The 22,990-nt window shown below is 50.9% G+C and overlaps 1 protein-coding gene across 4 annotated transcripts; it reads right to left on the reverse strand.

The window, feature by feature from the left end:
* Window positions 1-373: 373 nt before the first annotated feature.
* On the reverse strand, window positions 374-20,605 carry NOD2 (nucleotide binding oligomerization domain containing 2). Of its 4 annotated transcripts, XM_078880110.1 has the most exons (13): window positions 20,588-20,605; window positions 20,164-20,274; window positions 15,529-16,078; window positions 14,064-14,175; window positions 11,841-13,650; window positions 9,969-10,052; window positions 9,061-9,144; window positions 8,145-8,228; window positions 4,648-4,731; window positions 3,709-3,792; window positions 3,278-3,361; window positions 2,811-2,894; window positions 374-1,438 (listed from the first exon to the last, which is right to left on the reverse strand). In XM_078880110.1, exons 3-13 carry the CDS (start codon window positions 16,015-16,017, stop codon window positions 1,369-1,371), a joined length of 3,069 nt encoding a protein of 1,022 aa, XP_078736236.1. In that variant the 5' UTR covers window positions 16,018-16,078; window positions 20,164-20,274; window positions 20,588-20,605; the 3' UTR covers window positions 374-1,368. The 4 variants fall into 4 exon arrangements, with proteins under 4 accessions (XP_078736236.1, XP_078736238.1, XP_078736235.1 ...); XM_078880112.1 differs by lacking the exon at window positions 20,588-20,605 and having other exon boundaries at window positions 15,529-16,073; window positions 20,164-20,407; XM_078880109.1 differs by lacking the exons at window positions 20,164-20,274; window positions 20,588-20,605 and adding an exon at window positions 19,090-19,155 and having other exon boundaries at window positions 15,529-16,073.
* Window positions 20,606-22,990: the final 2,385 nt, after the last annotated feature.

Below are 22,990 nucleotides of genomic sequence, written 5' to 3' on the forward strand. Positions count from 1 at the left end.
TTTTTTATTGCCGGAAAGGGTAAAACCTACTCTTATTTTTTTATCATTTTCATACTGGCAAAAAGGTCCCATCGACATAAATTGACAGCCCGTTTGTGTAATTCACTGCTCGATGAGCGCCTCCTTCCTACACAATGTCACATCACCGAGGTGGCTTGACCCGCGCACTGCACCATGATGGGCGGCGCGAATTGGTAAAAAAATAAATAGATGTGATTAAACAGTCCTTGCTTTTCGGAAAAAAATGTAATGTTTTTTTTATCGTGGATCCCCCCCCCCCCACCTTGAGTTTTAGACCCTAAACAAACGCCACGTTTTCCCCCCCCCCAACCTGAATCCAGCCTTGGTGCCCCCCCCCACCCCGTGCCCTGGGAGACACCTTTGCGCTTAATTTTTAACAGGCGAACGAATGAAAATCAAGGCGGCCATCAACCTTGAAAATAACAACCTTCAAAAATTCTGATTGCCACCCTAACCCTACACTGTCTAGACCAGGGGGTCGGGCAACCGGCGGTACCGGAGCCGCACGCGGCTGCTCTTTAAGGACCGCTTCTCCTGTGACGACGTTCATTAAGGACTCCAACCGTTTCATATTCGCCACGGTGCATTGCGGCCACGGTGCATTTTAGCTAATTCGAACAAAGATGGCCCTTCTTCTTCTTCGTATTTTGGCTGCCGACCCCTGGTGTCGGGAAACAACAATAACATTTTTATTGCATAAGTTACACGCAGTTTCGCATGATCCGTGCGTACGTACGCGTGCTGAACTTCTTTCGCGCCGTACGTAGCCAACCGCGCTAATCGGAGGTGCGCGGGGAAGTACAACAAACTAAACGCGAAAAAGCAGTCCTAAGGAAATTAGTTTTCAATCTCGTCGATTTAAAAGTGCATAGTTCACAGAGGCTTTCTAAGATCGGGTTTTTTGTATCCTCCGTAAGTTACGTTCGCAATCTTTGCCGTCTCTCTGTTCCTCCTCCTCGTGCTCAATCCACGCTGTCGCCCGCTCTCTCTTCTCCCCCCCAGCCCCCCTTCACCGGAACAAGCTTCGTTCACTAAGCTTCCGCTCTCCTCGCTCACCCTCATACAAACCACCGTCACCGTTCCCTCTTCGTATTCTCATTACGCGGCTATCACTCATTAAACCCATTCAATCCATTCAATGTCATTTACTGCCATCAATTTCGCCTTCACTGAAGTCACGCATCATCATCATCACAGATTCGCCCCCCCCATTGCTTCCTCTCATCCATTTCATTCGCTTCATCTCCACCGTTACATTCACACAAGTTGTTGTACCGTCGTTAATTCTGTGTAAGGCTCCTTGGTTAATGCGCCGTGTAAAATTCCTACGAGATAAGACGAGGAGGTTCAGTCCATCCGATGCTCCTTCGCGAGCACTTCTTTGTACTCCTCCTCCGAGAGGGCATTTTGACGCAATCTGCGCGACACAAAAACACAGACACGGTGAGCTGCGCGGGGGGGTGGGGGGGTGGGTGTGACTCGTGGCGTAACGAACACACGCGCCGATTCACGATCGATCGATTTTTTTTTTGGTTTATCGGCACAACCGTTCACAGCGTTACGACAATTCAGTTCATCGACCTGGCAACTAATCCCATTCATGAGCAGATGCTGCACCACCCCCTCCCCACCACTATATTCAAATGGAAATAATAGATTTCTCACATGTACAATTACATTAATGTATCATAAGCAAAATAGGTGTGGGCCTTTAAACCTTTAAATGCAGGTGTAGAGTCTATGGGTCTCTGTGTGAGCGTCTATGGGTCTCTGTGTGAGCGTCTATGGGTCTCTGTGTGAGTCAATGGGTCTCTGTTTAAGTCTATGGGTCTCTGTGTGAGTCTATGGATCTCTGTGTGCGTCTATGGGTCTCTGTGTGAGTCTATGGGTCTCTGTGTGAGTCTATGGGTCTCTGTGTGAGTCTATGGGTCTCTGTGTGAGTCTATGGGTCTCTGTGCGAGTGTCTACGGGTCTCTGTGTGAGTCTATGGGTCTGTGTGAGTCAATGGGTCTCTGTGTGAGTCTATGGGTCTCTCTGCGAGTGTCTACGGGTCTCTGTGTGAGTCTATGGGTCTGTGTGAGTCAATGGGTCTCTGTGTGAGTCTATGGGTCTCTGTGTGAGTCTATGGGTCTCTGTGCGAGTGTCTACGGGTCTCTGTGTGAGTCTATGGGTCTGTGTGAGTCAATGGGTCTCTGTGTGAGTCTATGGGTCTCTGTGTGAGTCTATGGGTCTCTGTGTGAGTCTATGGGTCTCTGTGTGAGCCTATGGGTCTCTGTGTGAGTCTGTGTGTCTCACATGCGAGTCTGTGGGTCTCTGTGTGAGTCTATGTGTAAGCGTTGAACTTCTTTCGCAAACTGTACGTAGCCAACCGTGTCAATCGGACATGCGAAATGCAATGCTGCGGGAATGTGCAAGCGGGAACGGCCAACTCGATAGGTCAGGGGGGGGCTGCGCAATGGCGAGCCCCCCTCCTCCACGTGTGCCCGAGACGTAGCCGAACCACCCTCCAACCCAGCTTAAATATACGCTCCAAGCCTGGTGGTGTTTCATTCAGACGCTGTCTTCCGGACAGACCTGTTCTTCACCTGAGGACGGCTGCTTGCGTTGTAGCCGAAACGTCGTGAGAATTGTATTTTATTATGTTTTATTTTTATTATTTTATTATTTCCCTTCTACGTGACTTTACCGAAAGAACCAAGAAGACGAACCACCGTGATCGACGCCGATACAAAGAAAACACAACGCGTGCCCGACAACTCTCGCGCTCAGCCGCAGTCCACGACACTCACACCACTTTTTCGACGGTCGCGTTGTCCTGCAACGCATCCAGCAGAGCGCGCGCCCCCGACATCGTGATCTTGTTCTTGTTCAGCCTTTCACCACGCACAACCAGTGGCATTCACAATCGGGGGGGGGGGGGGGGTGGTGGTGTTATGAATCACGACGTATGATGGGGCGAATGGCAAAACGCGTTGTCAAGCTGTACCAGAGATTGGGCCTTTTGGCAAAAATAAACAAGCGGAGAACACGATTTTAGATTTACAGTCGACCGTCGATTAGCAGCGATGCATTTAGAGTGCCAATATCTCATCTCCGTCGGTCTTAAATACTGGAATTGTATGTGGGACAAATCAAAAATAGTGGGGCGTTTTTGTTGTTGTTATTGTTGTTGCAACGCATCACAAATAACTTTTGAGGCTTCCATCTCACCGTCAGCCGACGACAATGAGAGAAGAGAGAAAAAAAGTTGAATTACCAGAGTTCTTTGAGACCTTTGTTGGACTTGAGACAATCGGCCAACAGGAAAGCTTCTTCATCGCCCAGATCGTTCTCACCTAACCTGCTCAACGGCAGCAGCAGCAGCCACGGTGGCGGCAGCAGTGGTGGGTAGTGGCGGTAGCGGTGGGTAGTGTGGGTAGCGGTGGTAGTGGTGGTCTATAGGTCTCACACAGAGACCTATAGACTCACACAGAGACCCGTAGACTCACACAGAGACCCGTAGACTCACACAGAGACCCGTAGACTCACACAGAGACCCGTAGACTCACACAGAGACCCATAGACTCACAAAGAGACCCATAGGCTCACACAGAGACCCATGGACTCACACAGAGACCCACAGCCGTTTAACACGGTGCAAATTCACACAAATCCTCACGGCGCTTTGCACAAAACACCCATACATACCATAGGGTCTTTAAAGTGCTGTTCCTGTGCAAGACATCGGCCAATCGCGCCACCCCGGCGTGCCCCACTTTGTTGCTCACCAAGCTGCGCCACCGAACCGCACACAAAGACCCCCCCGTGAACGACAGTGCAAGCAAGGGTCTCACAGCATCGTCAAGGAGCGTAGACCGTCGTCACGCGAACTCCGACCACCCTCGCAGCGGCGGCGGCGGCCTGTTGGCTCAGCCGTCAAACAAAGACGACGGTGGTCACGGCATCGCGCGGCGCTTTCATACGCGCTTCTGCGGCCGTCTGGAACGCTCTTCAGTCCGATGTTAGGAAGCCGCCGGAATCTGTTCACTTGCAAATCGGGATTTTAAACTAACTTCTTTAGAACTGCTTTTTGTGTTTAGTTTGTTGTCCTTCACCCGCACCTCCGATTAGCACGGTTGGCCACGTACAGTGCAAATGAAGTTCAACATACATATATAGACTCACACAGAGACCTATAGACTCACACAGAGACCCATAGACTCACACAGAGACCCGTACTCACACAGAAACCCGTAGACTCTCACACAGAGACCTATAGACTCACACAGAGACCCATAGACTCACACAGAGACCCATAGACTCACACAGAGACCCATAGACTCACACAGAGACCCACAGACTATACACCTGCATTTAAAGGCCCCCACCTATTTGGCAAATGATACATACAGTGCGAAAGAAGTTCAACATACGTACGTAGAGCATCTATTATGTGGGGCACGGCACAACAAGGGTGTGCTGTGGCTATAGCCACATTCAGCCACCTTTGTCTCCCCCGCGCTGATACTGACACGCTTGCGCCTCTTCAGTTGTCACATTCATTCATTCATCAGTTAATTCCTTAATTTAATAATGGGGGGGGGGGGGGGGGGTTCATTTTCGTCGCTGTCGCGTGACGACTCGCACCTGATGAATTCGAGTGTGGCGTTCACCTCCAGCGCGTCCGCCAGGCACTCGGCTCCTCTGTCCCCAACTGCATTTCCCCAAAGGCTGCGCCGAGGCAGGGAGGGAGATGGGGAGACAGTCGGGGAGGGAAGGAGAGAGGGCGGGAGACAGAGTGAGAGATGGGGTGACAGAGTGGGAGACAGGGAGACAGTCGGGGAGGGAAGGAGAGAGGGGCGGGAGACAGGGAGACAGATGGGTGATTATAATCCCACCTCTTAGGTGGCAAACCGACTCAGGCGTCAGAGCGTCGAGTGACCCACTGTTGAGAGCTGGGTTGGAATCGGGATATTAAGCTGCCTGCGATCAAACCGGGTTGTCAAGTGTAGTGATTTGGTGGTCTCAGCCAGGTCACCAATGGCTGTGTAGTGACATAGAATGGTCACTACTGTGTCGGCCTGTACGAAGGCTGGGGGCCCCAAGGGGGTGCCTGGGGGGTCACGTGGTGGAGGGATCCGGACCTTCCCAGAGGTGGGGAAAGTGAGGCGTGTCCTGGGAAGGGAGGCGTGGCCTGAAGAGAGCCAGCCACGCCTGGGCGGAGCCAGCCACGCCAAACCAGATATAAGCGTGGTGTGAACGCAGAGCGAGGCGGTTGTACTGTACTCCAAAGTGAAGACATCATCGGTCGTCAAGTCCCGAGTCGTCGTCCTGGGCCAGGCAGGCCGTTGCCTGCCTGGTCCAGTCTGTGTCGTGTTCCAGAGTGTTAGTGAGTTGAGGAAGGTGGTCACCACCTTATGTACAGTGTTATATTACTTACCGTTTAATAAATAGTGTTGCCTCCAAGCTGCGTGTGTGTGCACCTAATTCGAACCTACTACAGCTGAATAAAAAAAGAAAAAGCTATCAAATAAAATTTGGCTTTGCACTTAAATTTTGGAAATATTAATATATATATACATTCCGACTGCAGCGCGATGAACAATTTCCGCTGGGCGTGCGAGATAATGAAGGAATTTCAGAAGCAATTCTGTGACATCTCCGGCACGGGTTGTTCTCCAAGACACGCCGTGTGACGTCGTCTTAAAAGTGCGGCTCAAGATTTGTTGAATTACTTTCGCACCGTACGTAGCCAATCGTGTTAATCAGAGGTGCGGGGGACGGACAACAAACTAAACACAAAAGGAAGTTCTAAAGAAATTAGTTCGTCAAACTAGACGATTTAAAAGTGCATAGCTCCAGTGACTTCCTAACAGCGGAAGGAAGAGAGCGTTCCAGACAGCCGCAGAAGCGCGTCTGAAAGCCCCCTGGCGATGCGGTGGCTGAGGCAAAAGCCGCCGCTGCGAGGATGAATTATCGCGAAACACTCGTGAAGAAAAAGGCATTTGGTTTATCCATTCATAGGCACCATTTTCCCTTCCTTATTTTCTTCTAAATGTTACCCGCAACGTTCCGCAATGGCGCGTAATGAGGTTTTATTCTTGAGATCGAAAGCCGCCACCCTTCACGAACCTCCGGCCGATTTGCTAAAAAAAAAAATCACCCCAGCGCAAATTTCCCTTCGTTTGACATTGAAGCAGCGGTACAAGCAGGAAGAACATTCACTCTTGCGCAACTCACCGCACGCAAGTTTAAGCGAGGGCCCGCAGTCACACCCACACTTTCCGTCTCGTTGCTCAGACATAGCCACAGAGGTCGCAAACGGGTTTTGATTCCTTACCCGTACCCGTACCCGGCCGCACCAGGGTCGCAAACGGCTACCCGTACCCGTACCCGGCCGCACCAGGGTCGCAAACGGCTACCCGTACCCGTACCCAGCCGCACCAGGGTCGCAAATGGGAACCCGTACCCGGCCGGGTATGGGTAGCCGTTCCCTACCCGTACCCGTACCCTACCCGAAATGAGTGACAAACGGTGACTCACTAGTGACTCACGGCCTACCCGTACCCGGCCGCACCAGGGTCGCAAACGGCTACCCGTACCCGGCCGGGTACGGGTAGCCGGGTATCGGGTATGGTACGGGTATCGGGTACATGGTTGCGACCTCTGCATAGCCATGATTACACTGGTCAACAAAAAAACACACATTTTTTTCTGGCTTGGAATTTTGCAGCTGTTTTAGACTAATTTCAGGGTGCCGATTCCAAATCTGATCTGAGATTCGCTCTATCACATCTCATTTTTATGCTATCGGCATACCCCATTTTCATTGATTTTACCCGAAATTAACTCTGTCACTTGTGATTGCAAGTTGTTGCGAGTCAGTGACTGCTTTAGTGTTAAAATATGGTGCTGTATTTTTAGGATAGTGTGTTTATAATATAATTTTATGTAGATATCCACATTTATTTAAGATTTTTCTTCTGCAGTTTTTATTGAAAATGCAATATCTGATATCTCAAAAACCTGATGTGATAGACAAAAACTGATGCCAGATTTAGAATCAGCACCCCAAAATCACCTTACCACCGTTGGAATACCTTATGCCAGAAAAAGTGTGTTGACCAGTGTTATCTTCCTAATCAACCCAGTTGCCACTGCCTTTGTGTTCCTTCACATGACAGTGTCCCCCACTGCATTTCCCGAAGATTTAAAATGGCTAGCGAGGGCAGGAATGTGTGTATAGATGTATGTTGAACTTCTTTCACGCCGTACGTAGCCAACCGTACGCATTGGAGGTGCGGGCGTAAGAACAACACATCTCCGATTAGCACTGCTGGCTACGTGCGGTGCGAAAGAAGTTCAGCGTACATATGGGCGACCCCCGATTGACAACGGCTCGCCTTGCAACCCCCAGCTTTTAAGACATTTCTTAGTCAGTAGGACCGCCACGGTAACGACCAAAACTCGTATCCACGACCACCCAACGACTGCTACCAACGCCGAGTCAATTGATGACGGAGTGTGCGCATGTCATGCTACAGACTCTTAGTGTAGTGTATAGTGTAGTGTATAGTAGTATAGTGTAGTGTATAGTGTAGTGTATAATGGATTGTATAGTGTAGTGTATAATAGTGTAGTATATAGTAGTGTAGTGTGTAGTGTAGTATATAGTAATGTATAATGTAGTGTATAGTGTAGTGTATAGTAGTGTATAGTGTAGTATATAGTAGTGTATAGTAGTGTATAGTGTAGTGTATAGTGTAGTATATAGCAGTGGTGTATAGTAGTGTATAGTGTAGTATATAGTAGTGTATAGTAGTGTAGTGTATAGTGTAGTGTATAGTGTAGTATATAGTAATGTATAATGTAGTTTATAGTGTAGCGTATAGTGTAGTATATAGTAGTGTATAGTGTAGTATATAGTAGTGGTGTATAGTGTAGTGTACAGTGTAGTGTATTATATAGTAGTGTATAGTAGTGTAGTGTAGTATATAGTAATGTATAATGTAGTGTATAGTGTAGCGTATAGGCGATTCCCATCCGATTCAATAACCTGCACACAAACTTCTCCCGTTGACCTGCACAGCAATCCATCGAGCCAATGGCTCACCCAAGGACCGAGTGCCCGGCGCAAGACTTACAGGATCACTTTGAGCGACTTGCTGTGCTTGATGGCGTTAGCGAGGGGGACCATGCCCTCACCGGTGATGCGGTTTTCTCCCAGCCTGGCGGAGCCGCAAAACAAGACGAAGCACAAGGCAAGGAAATAGTCGATCACCAACAGTTCCGGTGAAGCGGTGGTTTGTTCAACGCGAGATTAACGGCGCGCGACGCATTCACGCGGCCGTTTGACGACGATGGACGTGTGTGAGAAAGAGCTTCATAGCTCATCGGATTCCTCCGGTACAGATTAAATATTCCGATCCTGAAAACGTCCACGCGTCCGTCTGCCCACGACGCTATCGGGCGAAAGAACTCGTGCAAAAGACGATAAAACACGAATCGTAAAACTTTAGGATAAGATCACGTCGCTGTTAGGGAATTGCCATATTGAAAACTGCCCAAATTAGCGAAGGGTGCACTCCCCAGCGTCCCGGCCCCGCGGCTCGCTGCGTCACGCGGATCAAATGTTTCCTGCCCGCCCGGTGTGAGCGCAACCTTTATGAAAAATAACCGTAGGTGGTGTCAAGATGCTCGAACACCAAATAGATTATTTTACTGCCCCTCTTGTTGATCCTCGCAAGCCTCGCCGAGTATCACGATTATTGACAGGAGGGTGCTGCCCAAGTTTTCGCGGTTGCCACGTGTAATCCGCGTTGACAAATCGAGAAATTCGTAGGCAACCTTGCAGCACCGGGACGCTTTCCCTCCGTCACCGATTGCGCATCGGGGGTTTACTTTCAGCTGTTGGCGCAAAACCGAAGAACCCAGCGGAGAACGGACAAGCACCACGCAGCAGCAAGACGCCAGAGTTTGAGCATCAAACTCGGAACCTTCTTGCTGCGAGGCACGATCGTTATAACCGCTGCGCCGCCGCCCTGCCCCGCGATGGCTCACGCGAGCGACTTGAGGTGGCTGCTCTTGGTGACGAGCTCGGCAAGCAACGGGGTCGACTCGTCCGTGAGTTGGTTTTTAAAGAGCCTGCGTGAATGGGGGGGGGGGACGACAACCCGGCAGAAAACAACGGAAGCAACGGAGGCGCCGTTAGTACGGTGTGTGTACGTTGTTACGCTGCGCGTTGCGGGGACGCCTGTTTGAAGCGCTCCCCCGCCTCTTGCTTTCTTGAACGCGCGCTTTGTCCGATCGCCGGGTGCGCGGGGTCACACCGACTGTGAAGGCTCGCACGAGCATCGGCCGTGCGACCAGGGTCACTCTGGAAATCACGCGCAACGTAATCGCGGCCCGCAGACGAGGGGGCAGTTGCGCAATAAACGTGAAAATTGAACGGCGGATATTCGTCGGGACTGTGGCGACCGGTCACAGTTCGCAAACGTGTCACACGGCGAATCGCCGGGCAGAGCGATGCTTTAGAGCCGAGCCCGCCTCTACCGTGAACCACGGAGTTGTGCGATTGCTCGCAACCGCTTGCAGAAAGGACCACAGACAAGCAACTCGGTTCCATGCAAACGAGTTGCGCAAATGAGCTCTCGGGGTAGGGTCAACGGCTTAGGTGCCGTGGCAATGTACAAATTGTATTCTTAGGTCGCCAGAGTCCCCACCTGAAGACGGAAGCTTGTGTTGCCTCCGAAACGTCGTGATTTTTATTTTATTTTTATTTTACTTTTATTCATTTACATTTTTTTACCTACGTGACTGTACCGAAAAACCTAAGAATATGAATCCTTGCAGTCACGAAAGCTTCAAATCTAGAATGTACAAATTGGTTTGTGGAAACGTGATTTTTTTTAGAAAAAAAAGCTGTTTAACAATTCCCACCGAGATGCATCGTCCGTGCCGTCATTTACCCCAGAAAGGTGACGATGTTGTGCTTTATCAGTTCAGGAATCAGGATGTCGACGCCTCTGTCCGTTATCCTGTTGATGCTGAGTCTGCAAGACAAAACCGCGTGAGATAAAATAAAAAAAAAGATAATGCCGCCGATTAATCGGCGAGGACGTCTACCGGATATAACAATGAAGCGAAAGCGCAGCGGAGAGCGCACTGCACGACGGACATGACAGGCAGGTGATTTATTATTTTATTTCTATTATTATTTCCATTATTTATTATTTATTTTTACCTACGTGACTTTACCGAAGTCCGATTCCCGGCCACAGATAGCGTCAGCGGCGAGTGGTATCGGTCGGTCCTGGGTCCCCAATTTCACCAACCCCTGCTGACCAGCGTGGTGAAGTATGGTCAAACGACCGATAAAGTGTTACGGAGGCCTTCATCCAACAGTGGATTGGTAAAATGGCTATACAAGTACAAAGCTGTGACATGCTTAGCGCTATGAAAGCTGGTATCTTGCCTCCTGATTTATTCGGTCCTGGGTCCCCAATTTCACCAACCCTTGCTGACCAGCGTGGTGAAGTATGGTCAAACGACCGACAACGTGTTAGGGGAGGCCTTCATCCAGCAGTGGATTGGTAAAATGGCTATACAAGTACAAAGCTGTGACATGCTTAGCGCTATGAAAGCTGGTATCTTGCCTCCTGATTTATTACGAAGAGGAGTAAGGGTTCATCGGGAGATGGACCATACACATTGGAGCAATCTCCGCATTAAAAAAAATATATAATCAGATGAACAGCAAATAACATCACCTGCTATCAGGGCCAGGATCACTCTGTAAACTCTGTCCAAGAACACAATATCGACAATACGACTTTTAAAAGCCCAACGTGATCGATGGGATCACGTACTTAATGTAAAAACAGTCGCGAGCCATTTAACAATGATCCCCAGTCCCCTCCACCACTCCACCCCTCTACCACCCACCCCTATGTATGTTGAACTTATTTTGCACCGTACGTAGCCAACCGTGCTAATCGGAGGTGTGGAGGAATGACAAACTTACTACGAGTCTCTGTGTGAATCTACGGGTCTCTGTGTGAGTCTATGGGTCTCTGTGTGAGTCTATGGGTCTCTGTGTGAGTCTATGGGTCTCTGTGTGAGTCTATGGGTCTTTGTGTGAGTCTATGGGTCTCTGTGTGAGTCTATGGGTCTCTGTGTGAGTCTATGGATATCTCTGTGTGAGTCTATGGGTCTCTGTGTGAGTCTATGGGTCTTTGTGTGAGTCTATGGGTCTCTGTGTGAGTCTATGGGTCTCTGTGTGAGTCTATGGATATCTCTGTGTGAGTCTATGGGTCTCTGTGTGAGTCTATGGGTCTCTGTGTGAGTCTATGGATATATGTGTGTGAGTCTATGGGTCTTTGTGTGAGTCTATGAGTCTCTGTGTGAGTCTATGGGTCTCTGTGTGAATCTATGGGTCTTTGTGTGAGTCTATGGGTCTCTGTGTGAGTCTATGGGTCTCTGTGTGAGTCTATGGGTCTCTGTGTGAGTCTATGGGTTTCTGTGTGAGTCTATGGGTCTCCGTGCGAGTCTATGTATGTGTGTATGTTGAACTTCTTTCGCACCGAACGTAGCCATCCTTGATAATGGGAGCTGCGGGGGTTAGGACAACAAACTAAACACAAAAAGCGGTTCTCAAGAATGAGTGTTCACTCGAGATTTAAAAGTGCGTAGCTCCGGTGGCTTCCTAACAACTCCCGATGTGACGAGGTCGCCCCCCAATCAGTTCGTCTTGTTGGGAGAAGTTTCGCAGCAACCCACGCACAAGAAAGGAGGGAGGCAGGGAGGGAGGCGGACGAAGACACGAAGAGGAACAACCAAACCTGAGGTCGGAGAATTTTCCGATGCAGGGCAGCAGCTGCTGCAGGCCGAGGTCTCCGATAAAGTTGTTGTCGAGTTCCGCTACGACGGGCCGAGGCAGGTGGCGCAGCAAGTAGGACAGGCAGGTGCAGTCCGCTGGGCCCAGCGACGTGTAGTTCAGCTTCACGTGCCCGCCGGCAAAGTCGCGCGCCGCCTTGCGCGCCACCTTCTCCTCCTGGAACTCGAACAGCCAGCGTAGCACCCACACGAAATCCGGCGTCAGGTGCCCGTCGCGGTCGTTCAGCCCGCGGACGTGGTCCTTGACGCTGCGCCTCAGCTGCTTCCTCACGGCGGCCCGCTTGCGCCGCACGGAGGCCTCGCCCGACAGGCGCGCCAGCAGCTCGCCGTGCCTCTTGGAAAGCAGGCCGCTCGCAAATTGGCACACGGCGCGGCGGTTGGCCCCGCCGCTGCCCGCGAGGGGCCGGCGAGGCGCGGAGCCGGACCCCGGCGGTGCCTCCGCCGCGGCCGCCGCTACGCACGAGCCGAGCGCGCCGACCACCCGCCTGACCGCCTTGGGCCGCACGGCGCTCGGGAAGTGGGCGAGCAGCGCTTCGGGTCCCAGCTCGGCGCTCGCCACCGCGTACAGCGCCGCGAAGAGCGCCTGCACCGTGAAGTGCACGAAGCCGTACACGTCGCCCTCGCCGAAGCCCGCGTACCGCCGGGTGTGGACCGTCGCGCCGAGGGCCAGGTCCCACGGCGTCACGCCGCAGGCGTCGAGGTCGGGCGCGGTGAATGACGTCCGCGCGGCGAGCAGGCCGACGTGCGCGAGCTTCCCGATCCGCAGCAACGCGTCCCTGTTGGCGCTGAAGAGCGTCGTCCGGCTGGTCGGCGTCGCCTTCGACTCGCCGCGGGTCAGGAACACCTCGAGCATTGACAGGTAGATCTCGGTGACGGTCGACACGCTGCCGCCGCGACCGCCGATCCTGTCGTAGCACTTGGAGACGATCCAGCAGTAGAGCGGCACCTGGCAGAGGCTCCGGATGTCCGCGTTGGTCCGGATGAGCTCGCACGCGTTCCTCCTGGCGCCCTCGTCACTGTGGAACTTCTGCTGGTACCGCAGGACGGCGTCGTCCGAGAAACCCGCGATCGCCACCCTCCTGCACACGTGCACGTCCAGCGGCTGCAGGGACGCGCCCGTCCGGGCCGTCACGATCTTCTTCGAGCCCCTCAACACGTTGCCCTGCAGGAGGTTCTTGAGGAGGTCGGCCATCGGGACGGGCTCCTCCGTCGACGAGCAGACGCGGCCCTCACCCAGGAAGTCTTCGCGGAACTCGTCGATGGCGTCGAAGCAGAAGAGGACCTTCTCGGGGTGACCGGCGACGTAGCGCACGACCACGTCGAGGCCTCCGCCGCCGCCGCCGCCGTCGTCGTCGCCGGGGCTGCAGCAATGGTTGAAGAGCAGCTCCCGGAGCGAGAGCTCCTTCTTCACGACGTTCAGCTGTCCGCAGCCGAAGGCGAACACCAGCTCGAAGCAGCTCAGGAGCCTGCCGCGGGACCACTCGCCCGTCAGCCTCTGCAGCAGCGTGGTCTTGCCGCTGCCGGCGTCTCCCGTCACCAGCAGCACGTCCTTCCGCTCACGGTCGCTCAGCCACTCGCCCCGAGCCAGCGAGTCGAGGGTGACGCACTCGGACGGGCGGCCCGGCTGCGCCAGCGCCTGCAGCCGCACCTCCACGTAGACGTCGTCCAGGAGGGCGTGCTCGCGACGGCTGTAGGCGAGCAGGTGGCGCGAGCTCGACTCGTGGTGGTCCTGCAGCTTGCGCTGGAACGCGTGGACTGCGCCGAAGGGTCGTGGGGGGGAGAAACGCGACGAGCGTTGGGGGTTGGGTTTACGATCCGCTTGTGTTATCGCCGGTCTATTTATTCATTGATATATTTGTTTTCAGGTAAGGCCCACTGAGCTACGTAGCCTCTTTTTCAGACGCGACCTCCTGGCCATCGCAAGTGACAGCCCGACGAAGTGGCTTATCGCGTGGACATTTACTGCCGTAGCCAAAACACTCTTTTTACAGGGGGCCAGTGCAGGGAGGAAAGAATAGGAGCGACGTGTTCACTGGTGTGGGCCTTACCTTTGTACGTTACAAAAAAAAAAGTCTTTATAGTTTTAGTTTAAATAACTCGTCGTAAATTGTTGTGGCCGCTGTTAGCCCGCGGGCGTGCCCGTCGCGACGTCGAGCGCACTACGACACCTGGGGGCTTCAGCGGTCCCTGCTCGGTGATCTTCTCCACGTCGACCAAGTCCAGGAAGGCCGTCGCGCTTTGAGGGCCCTTGGCGTCAAGTAAATTGAGCAGGGTTCGGACCTTGCGGGAGGGGACGACGACGACACACACGGCAGCGCCAAGAGATGGATGAAATGAAAGGCGCTCACGGAATTATTACACAGAGAACGCAAGTTTTGCTGTAGATACGTGCACACCGTGTCGAGGACTCGGTCTCGCAGACTGACTGCTGTGTCTGATTCACACGGTGGTCAACCACCACACTGCAGCTCACAATAACACACTCACTCACTTACCCACCCACCCACTCATCCACTCACACACTTACCCACTCACCCACCCACTCACTCACCCACTCACTCACCCACTCACTCACCCACCCGCTCACTCACCCACTCACCCACTCACCCATCCGCTCACTCATCCACTCACCCACTCACCCACTCACTCACCCAAACTCCCACTCACCCTCCCACTCATTCACCTACCCACCCACCGACTTGATAACTCACCCACCCACAAACTCACTCACCCACTCACCTACTCACTCACTCACCCATCCACTCTCACCCACTCACCTACTCACTCACTCAGCAGTTTTAAAGAAATTTATTTTCAATCTAGATGATTTAAAAGTGCATAGCTGCTGTGGCTTCCAATATCAGAACGAAGCGTTCCAGACGGCCGCAGAAGTGCATATAAAAACGTGTGATGCAGTGACCGTCTTTGCTCGATGGCTAGCCAAAAGCCGAGTGTTGTTTGGCACGATGTTCCAACGTTTTGCTCCACGTGCTGGGAATTCCATCCACAATTGAATATTGCTAATGCCTGTGACATTTTCCCTGCACCCTCCGATGAGCACGGTTGGCTACGTACGATGCGAAAGAAGTTCAACATACATATGTAGAGGAGTGAAATGGGGACGTGACGTCAGGTCTGCCGTTCAGTGCGATGACGTCACGTCTCCTAGAGTACTTAAGGGAGACCCCGTGACGAGAGCGGGGTCACTGTGGGAACGGGTGATGGTAGAAGGGTAGAGAGGGAACCAGGGGTAGAGAGAGGGATCAAGAGGTGAGTCTGAAGAGAAGCCGGTGGTAGCCGTAGAGGTGCTTCTCTCTCCGGTCGGTGGAGTCGGCAGAGTCCACGATCCGACACGAGAGAGAGAGACCGGAGCTAGCCGGGCTGGGACCAGACAGAGCAGGGTCGTGTGGCGGGACTCAGCGTAGGACCCCTAACCCCTGGGAAGTTGTATACCCTGGTGTGTGTTGTTGTTATATCCTTGATAAAACTTTGGCGGAAGCCTCTCAACTTACCTGCGTCTCCGAGTGCGTCTGTGGGAACTCCTCAAAACATATAACATGTACGCATACACTGTGCAAATTTGAGGAATAACGCTCGATCACGCAATTGAAAAAAGTTAATCAAAACGTCCACCTGCTCGGGCCTCGTGTAGGAGGGCAGCAAGATCTTCTCCTGGTCCTCCGCGCCGAGCGCCCCCTGCTGCACCAGCTCCTCCACCACCTTCCCCACGTCGTCGAAGCTCTCCACCAGCGCCGGTCGGATCCTCCTGAGCCTCGCCTCCGGATCTTCTCCCACGCAAGACGCGCACCGGGCGTCCAGCTCGTCCCGCAGCGCCACCAGCGGCGCCCGCATCTCGGCGGGCGGGTCGACGCAGCCGCGCGCCCACAGCGCCAGCAGCAGCGCCTGCTCCACCTCCTCGCCCTTGCCCTCGGCGATCGTGAGCAGACGGCGGGCGGCCTCGGTGGGCCGCCGGTAATCCACGTCCTCGTGCTCCTCGTGGTTGATGAAGCCCCACGCCACCATCGAGTCGAGGACGCTGGAGACGCAGGGCGCCATCGCGCGAGGCAGCCGCTCGCGCTGGCTCTTGAGGAACCGCTGGGAGGTCCAGCCGGTGCCGGCCATGTCCGCGGGGCTGTGCCGTCCGAGGGTCGAAGCCGTCGGCCACCGCCGGCGTTTTTCTTTGCTGCCGAGAGCGAAAGGAAACGACTGCAGCGGCGGCCTGCGTGACCGCGCCGGTGCGGAATGCGACACGCATTCCGCACGCGCGTCACACGCGGTCAGCCGATGGACCAACTGCGGTTCGCGGACATTTATACCGCTGGGCGGACAGAACAGGTGGGGGGGGGGGGGGTCTTCTTGGTTCTTTCGGTAAAGTCACGTAGAAGGGAAATAATCAAATAATAAAAATAAAACATAAGAAAATAATTCTCACGACGTTTCGGCCACAACGCAAGCAAGCAGCCGTCCTCAGGTTCTTCACCTGAGGACGGCTGCTTGCGTTGTGGCCGAAACGTCGTGAGAATTACCTGAGGACGGCTGCGCGCGTTGTGGCCGAAACGTCGTGAGAATTATTGTATTATTTCCCTTCTACGTGACTTTACCGAAAGAACCAAGAAGATGAATCCCTGCAGTCACGAAAGCTTTAAATCGAAATTTAGGTGGGGGGGGGGGGGGATTTAAGAAACTCGCACCATTGACTGAACTGCTGTTCCAGAAGATAATAGCGACAAAGGCGACCCCTGGATTTTCACCCCTACGTCTCTCAACGATAGGCCACAGACCACAGCAGCTCCCACTTGACCACCTTTAGCTGTCTGGGCCAGTAACCCGCAAATAGTTCTGCGCCGGGAGGACTTGCATTTGTTGGCAAGCTTAAATGTCGACTCAAAGCGTGTTACATCGAGCAGTAGGCTGACACGAGGGTTGCACATCGACATTGGTATTTATACAAATAGTTTCGCGTAACGGTCTGCGATGCGCTGGCTTTCCACAGGTGAAAACAATCCACGTTGAATTGTATTGTGCAGTCCACTAACAATTCTCTATTGCAACTATATTGGGTATCAAGATTGGCTCAAGTTATTCTTAAAACGCAATTTGATCGTGGGTGAAGATACAAATGGTGGGTAGGATGAGTAAAACATGTTTGCTGTCCTTCCCCCGCACGTAGCGCAGTTGGCTACGTAAGGTGCGAAAGAAGTTCAACATACATAAATACTGCACTACACATACAACACTATACACTACGCTATACACTACAAATTACATTACTATACACTACACTCTCCATTACTATACACTACTATACCCTACACTATACACTACCATACTCTACACCACTCTACCACGTTGAAAACTCATTTCTTTAGATGCGATTTTTGTGTTTAGTTTGCTGTCCTGCCCCCGCACCCCCGCACGTAGAGCGGTTTGCTACGTACGGTGCGAAAGAAGTTCAACGTACATACATGTGCACGTTTGTACGCTCCACTCCTGGACGACGGCTTTCTCACACGACGTAGGTCATGGGCGTGAATTAACCACACGTCACCTTACAGGACAGTGGTGACTGACAAATGTCCATCGCGCCGAAACGTGGCAAGCCATTATAAGGGTGCCGATGGCGGGGAGGAATCAACTCCCCCTGTACATGAAGCAGTCCCCCCTCTTCTTGGTTCTTTCGGTAAAGTCACGTAGAATGGAAATAATAAATAAAAATAAAACATAATAAATTTTTATTATTTCCATTCTACGTGACTTTACCGAAAGAACCAAGAAGATGAATCCCTGCATTGACGAAAGCTTTAAATCGAAACAGTCCCCCCTCCTTAACCTCCTTCCCTTCCTCTCTTAAACCCTCGCGCCTTCTCTATTGCCCCATTCTCTCCCTCCCCTCGCCCCCTCCACTCTCCATCCCGTCCCTCCCCTATAGCCCTTTCGCGATCCCCTGAGTAGACCCTCTATGGCCGACGTCACTCATTCCTCAACCCTTCCAGCACCCCCCCTCCCCCCCCAATCCATCGCCGTTGTCCCGCTCTGTCATCGTTTTCGAAGCCGCGCCTGTAGTGTGCGCCTTGAGCGAAGGCGGCTTCACTCAAGGCGCTCTATAAATATGAATTCGATTCGACGCTGGGGAGGGGCGACAGTCGAGGGCGACGAATGGCTCCCCATTAACTCATCTCCGACGGTGACGTGGCCCAGCGGCCGCACCGGTGCCACCAATTTTATGAACGGTGGGGCCCCCCCCCCTCCCCTCCATCCAGGCACTATCCCGCGGCCTCACCCCACATGGTTTTCGAGGTCTGACGAGACCGGGCGCATTCCTACGCTAACGCGGCCATAGGCAAAGCGTGAAAAATATGCCTTCGTGGATTCTGTACGTCCTCTTAAGGGCCAGCAACAACAAAAAGCGAACCCTTATGGCGTGACCCGATGAAGGTTGCTGCCCCTGCCGCAATGGCCAAAATCGTCGTTTTATCTGCTCACAAGTCCTTGGCACAAATTTCTAACGTCATAATAGCAGCTGTACAATTAAACTCTTAGTTTTTTCGGTAAAGTCACGTAGGTAAAAAAATGAAATTAAAATTAATAAAAAATAAAATAAAAAAATTATTTTTATTAATTTTAATTTCATTTTTTTACCTACGTGACTTTACCGAAAAAACTCAGAGTATGAATCCTTGCAGTCACGAAAGCTTCAAATCTAGCAGGTGTACAATCGTGTACTGGCACGGTTGGCTCCGATTAGCACGGTTGGCTACGTACGGTGCGAAAGAAGTGCAACCTATATACGCATTTCCCTTCACAATCTTAATCTTTATTTTGTTACATGCTTGTTCATCCAGGAATATCTCACCGAGTCTCAAGACTCTTATTCGGGAGGCTCCTGCCAAGCTTTCGCAGCAGGGGACGATGTTGCTATCAGTAATCCTAATCGAGGACAGGGTTTCGTAGCTTTACGCAGGCTCCGTTTGTGAGATTTCTCGCTGTGTATGCAGGCAACGCATTTCTACCAAAGATTTGCCATACGCAGTTTGAATTCACTTAGCTGCGGTGGCCATGCGGTCGGACGTGGGACAACGGCTGTGTGTGTACTGCGTGTGTACTGCGTGTGTACTGCGTGTGTACTGTGTGTGTACTGCGTGTGTACTGTATACACGGTCTGTGTACTGTGTACTGATTGTGTACTGTGCGTACCATACGTGCTACTCGGCAGGCATCCGTCTCCTCGTGCGGTTTCACTTTGGGCGCCCCCTTTTTTGGAATGCATCTCCTTACGCATAACGCAAGGGAAACCTTTACTCTGCAGCCAGATGTGATTGGTCAATATCAGTCACATGGGGGTTTTTTTCCTTTCTTTTTTGCTATGGGAGGAAACTGTGGAGAACCCAGGTAGAAATCCGTGCAGCCCAGAGGGGAGGGGGGGACACACACAATCGCCAGAGAGAAAGGCCACCCCTTCGTCAGGGACCGATCTCAGGCCCTTCTCGCCATGAGGCAGGAGCGCCACCGCTGCGCCACCATCCCGTGGCACCAATGCCCGCCGGGACTATCGGCTCCCTGGCAGCGGGGAGACCTCGAACGCCCTGCGAGGCGCAGTGCCGCACAACCTGGAGCCAAGGGCTTTGGGGGCAAAGCGTCGGAGAGTCACGGCGAGGTCCGAGAAACTCCCTGTGAGCCGGACAAGAGTTGGTCAGCACAGCGAGTGGGTTCGCTCGCGAGGGTAGCCAGCGCTAACCCGCCTTGCGTTACGTTGTGCGTTTCACCCTAGCGTCCTCCAGTCTCTCTCCCTCTCTCTCTTTGTCTCTCTCAAAGCTTTCGTGACTGCAGAGATTCATCCATCCCAGCATAAATAGTCGCTCCAAGCCTGGGGCGTGCCATTCAGACTCTGCCTTCTCGACAGACCTGTTCTCCACCTGAGGACGGCTGCTTGCGTTGTGGCCGAAACGTCGTGAGAATTATTTTATTATGTTTTATTTTTATTATTTTATTATTTTCCTTCTACGTGACTTTACCGAAAGAACCAAGAAGATTCTTTCACACGTTATAAAAAGATCTCAACGCAGGACTCCATTGAAAATGAGTCTTGCAACTCCGTCGGGGGCTTTTCCTGGGTGATGCAAGGACATTATTTATCATGAGTATTTTAGAAATAAATGTAGATATTCCCCACCGCATGCTGTCGTGGGTGGATATGCACAGCTGGTCAAGCAGATAATAATTTATTGGAGTTAATAATAATAATTATTGTAATTAAGTAATTGTGATTACCCTTATCCGTTTGTCATTGTGCCTCGCGGCGATTCGTTCCACCCTGAGGTTTTCGCCGCTCTATTCCAGATCTCTCGCGACGCTCGCGAGGGCGCGACACGGACGGCCCATCTGTCAAGGGGAGACACAAGAAGAAGGGGCGACCGTCAGCGATGCGTGCGATGCGAAACTTCGGGCGAAAACGTTTATTTTTGGAAGTGAATTAACCACAGACTCACACAGAGACCCATAGACTCACACAGAGACCCACAGACCCACACAGACCCATAGACTCACAGAGACCCACAGACTCACACAGAGACCCATAGACTCACACAGAAACCAATAGACTTACACAGACACCCACAGAAACCCAAAGACTCACACAGAGACCCATAGGCTCTAACAGAGACTCATATACTCACACAAAGACCCATAGACTCACACAGAGACCCATAGACTCAGAATGTTTTTGTATCATGGAGGAATCCAATGAGCAATGAAGCTCTTTTTCACCGATGTTCAGACCCATAGACTCAGATATAGCCACAGACTGAATCAGCTAACTGCTGACCTAGATATTTGTTATAATTTATTGTTTTTATCTGCAAGCAGATTTGCCCTTTCTTTGATCTCATAGTGTATCTTACTTGATCGCTGTATCTTACTAGATCGCTGTATCTTACTAGATCGCTGTATCTTACTTGATCGCTGTATCTTACTTGATCGCTGTATCTTACTTGATCGCTGTATCTTACTTGATCGCTGTATCTTACTAGATCGCTGTATCTTACTAGATCGCTGTATCTTACTTGATCGCTGTATCTTACTAGATCGCTGTATCTTACTTGATCGCTGTATCTTACTTGATCGCTGTATCTTACTTGATCGCTGTATCTTACTTGATCGCTGTATCTTACTAGATCGCTGTATCTTACTAGATCGCTGTATCTTACTTGATCGCTGTATCTTACTAGATCGCTGTATCTTACTTGATCGCTGTATCTTACTAGATCGCTGTATCTTACTAGATCGCTGTATCTTACTAGATCGCTGTATCTTACTTGATCGCTGTATCTTACTTGATCGCTGTATCTTACTTGATCGCTGTATCTTACTAGATCGCTGTATCTTACTAGATCGCTGTATCTTACTTGATCGCTGTATCTTACTTGATCGCTGTATCTTACTTGATCGCTGTATCTTACTAGATCGCTGTATCTTACTTGATCGCTGTATCTTACTTGATCGCTGTATCTTACTTGATCGCTGTATCTTACTAGATCGCTGTATCTTACTTGATCGCTGTATCTTACTTGATCGCTGTATCTTACTTGATCGCTGTATCTTACTAGATCGCTGTATCTTACTTGATCGCTGTATCTTACTTGATCGCTGTATCTTACTAGATCGCTGTATCTTACTTGATCGCTGTATCTTACTTGATCGCTGTATCTTACTTGATCGCTGTATCTTACTTGATCGCTGTATCTTACTTGATCGCTGTATCTTACTTGATCGCTGTATCTTACTTGATCGCTGTATCTTACTTGATCGCTGTATCTTACTTGATCGCTGTATCTTACTTGATCGCTGTATCTTACTTGATCGCTGTATCTTACTTGATCGCTGTATCTTACTTGATCGCTGTATCTTACTAGATCGCTGTATCTTACTTGATCGCTGTATCTTACTAGATCGCTGTATCTTACTAGATCGCTGTATCTTACTTGATCGCTGTATCTTACTTGATCGCTGTATCTTACTAGATCGCTGTATCTTACTTGATCGCTGTATCTTACTAGATCGCTGTATCTTACTTGATCGCTGTATCTTACTTGATCGCTGTATCTTACTTGATCGCTGTATCTTACTAGATCGCTGTATCTTACTTGATCGCTGTATCTTACTAGATCGCTGTATCTTACTTGATCGCTGTATCTTACTTGATCGCTGTATCTTACTTGATCGCTGTATCTTACTTGATCGCTGTATCTTACTAGATCGCTGTATCTTACTAGATCGCTGTATCTTACTTGATCGCTGTATCTTACTTGATCGCTGTATCTTACTTGATCGCTGTATCTTACTAGATCGCTGTATCTTACTTGATCGCTGTATCTTACTAGATCGCTGTATCTTACTTGATCGCTGTATCTTACTTGATCGCTGTATCTTACTAGATCGCTGTATCTTACTTGATCGCTGTATCTTACTTGATCGCTGTATCTTACTTGATCGCTGTATCTTACTAGATCGCTGTATCTTACTTGATCGCTGTATCTTACTTGATCGCTGTATCTTACTTGATCGCTGTATCTTACTAGATCGCTGTATCTTACTAGATCGCTGTATCTTACTTGATCGCTGTATCTTACTTGATCGCTGTATCTTACTAGATCGCTGTATCTTACTTGATCGCTGTATCTTACTTGATCGCTGTATCTTACTAGATCGCTGTATCTTACTAGATCGCTGTATCTTACTTGATCGCTGTATCTTACTTGATCGCTGTATCTTACTAGATCGCTGTATCTTACTAGATCGCTGTATCTTACTTGATCGCTGTATCTTACTTGATCGCTGTATCTTACTTGATCGCTGTATCTTACTTGATCGCTGTATCTTACTTGATCGCTGTATCTTACTTGATCGCTGTATCTTACTTGATCGCTGTATCTTACTTGATCGCTGTATCTTACTAGATCGCTGTATCTTACTAGATCGCTGTATCTTACTTGATCGCTGTATCTTACTTGATCGCTGTATCTTACTTGATCGCTGTATCTTACTAGATCGCTGTATCTTACTTGATCGCTGTATCTTACTAGATCGCTGTATCTTACTT

This window comes from Lampetra fluviatilis, chromosome 56 (assembly GCF_964198595.1).
Source record: "Lampetra fluviatilis chromosome 56, kcLamFluv1.1, whole genome shotgun sequence".
Taxonomy (NCBI): domain Eukaryota; kingdom Metazoa; phylum Chordata; class Hyperoartia; order Petromyzontiformes; family Petromyzontidae; genus Lampetra; species Lampetra fluviatilis.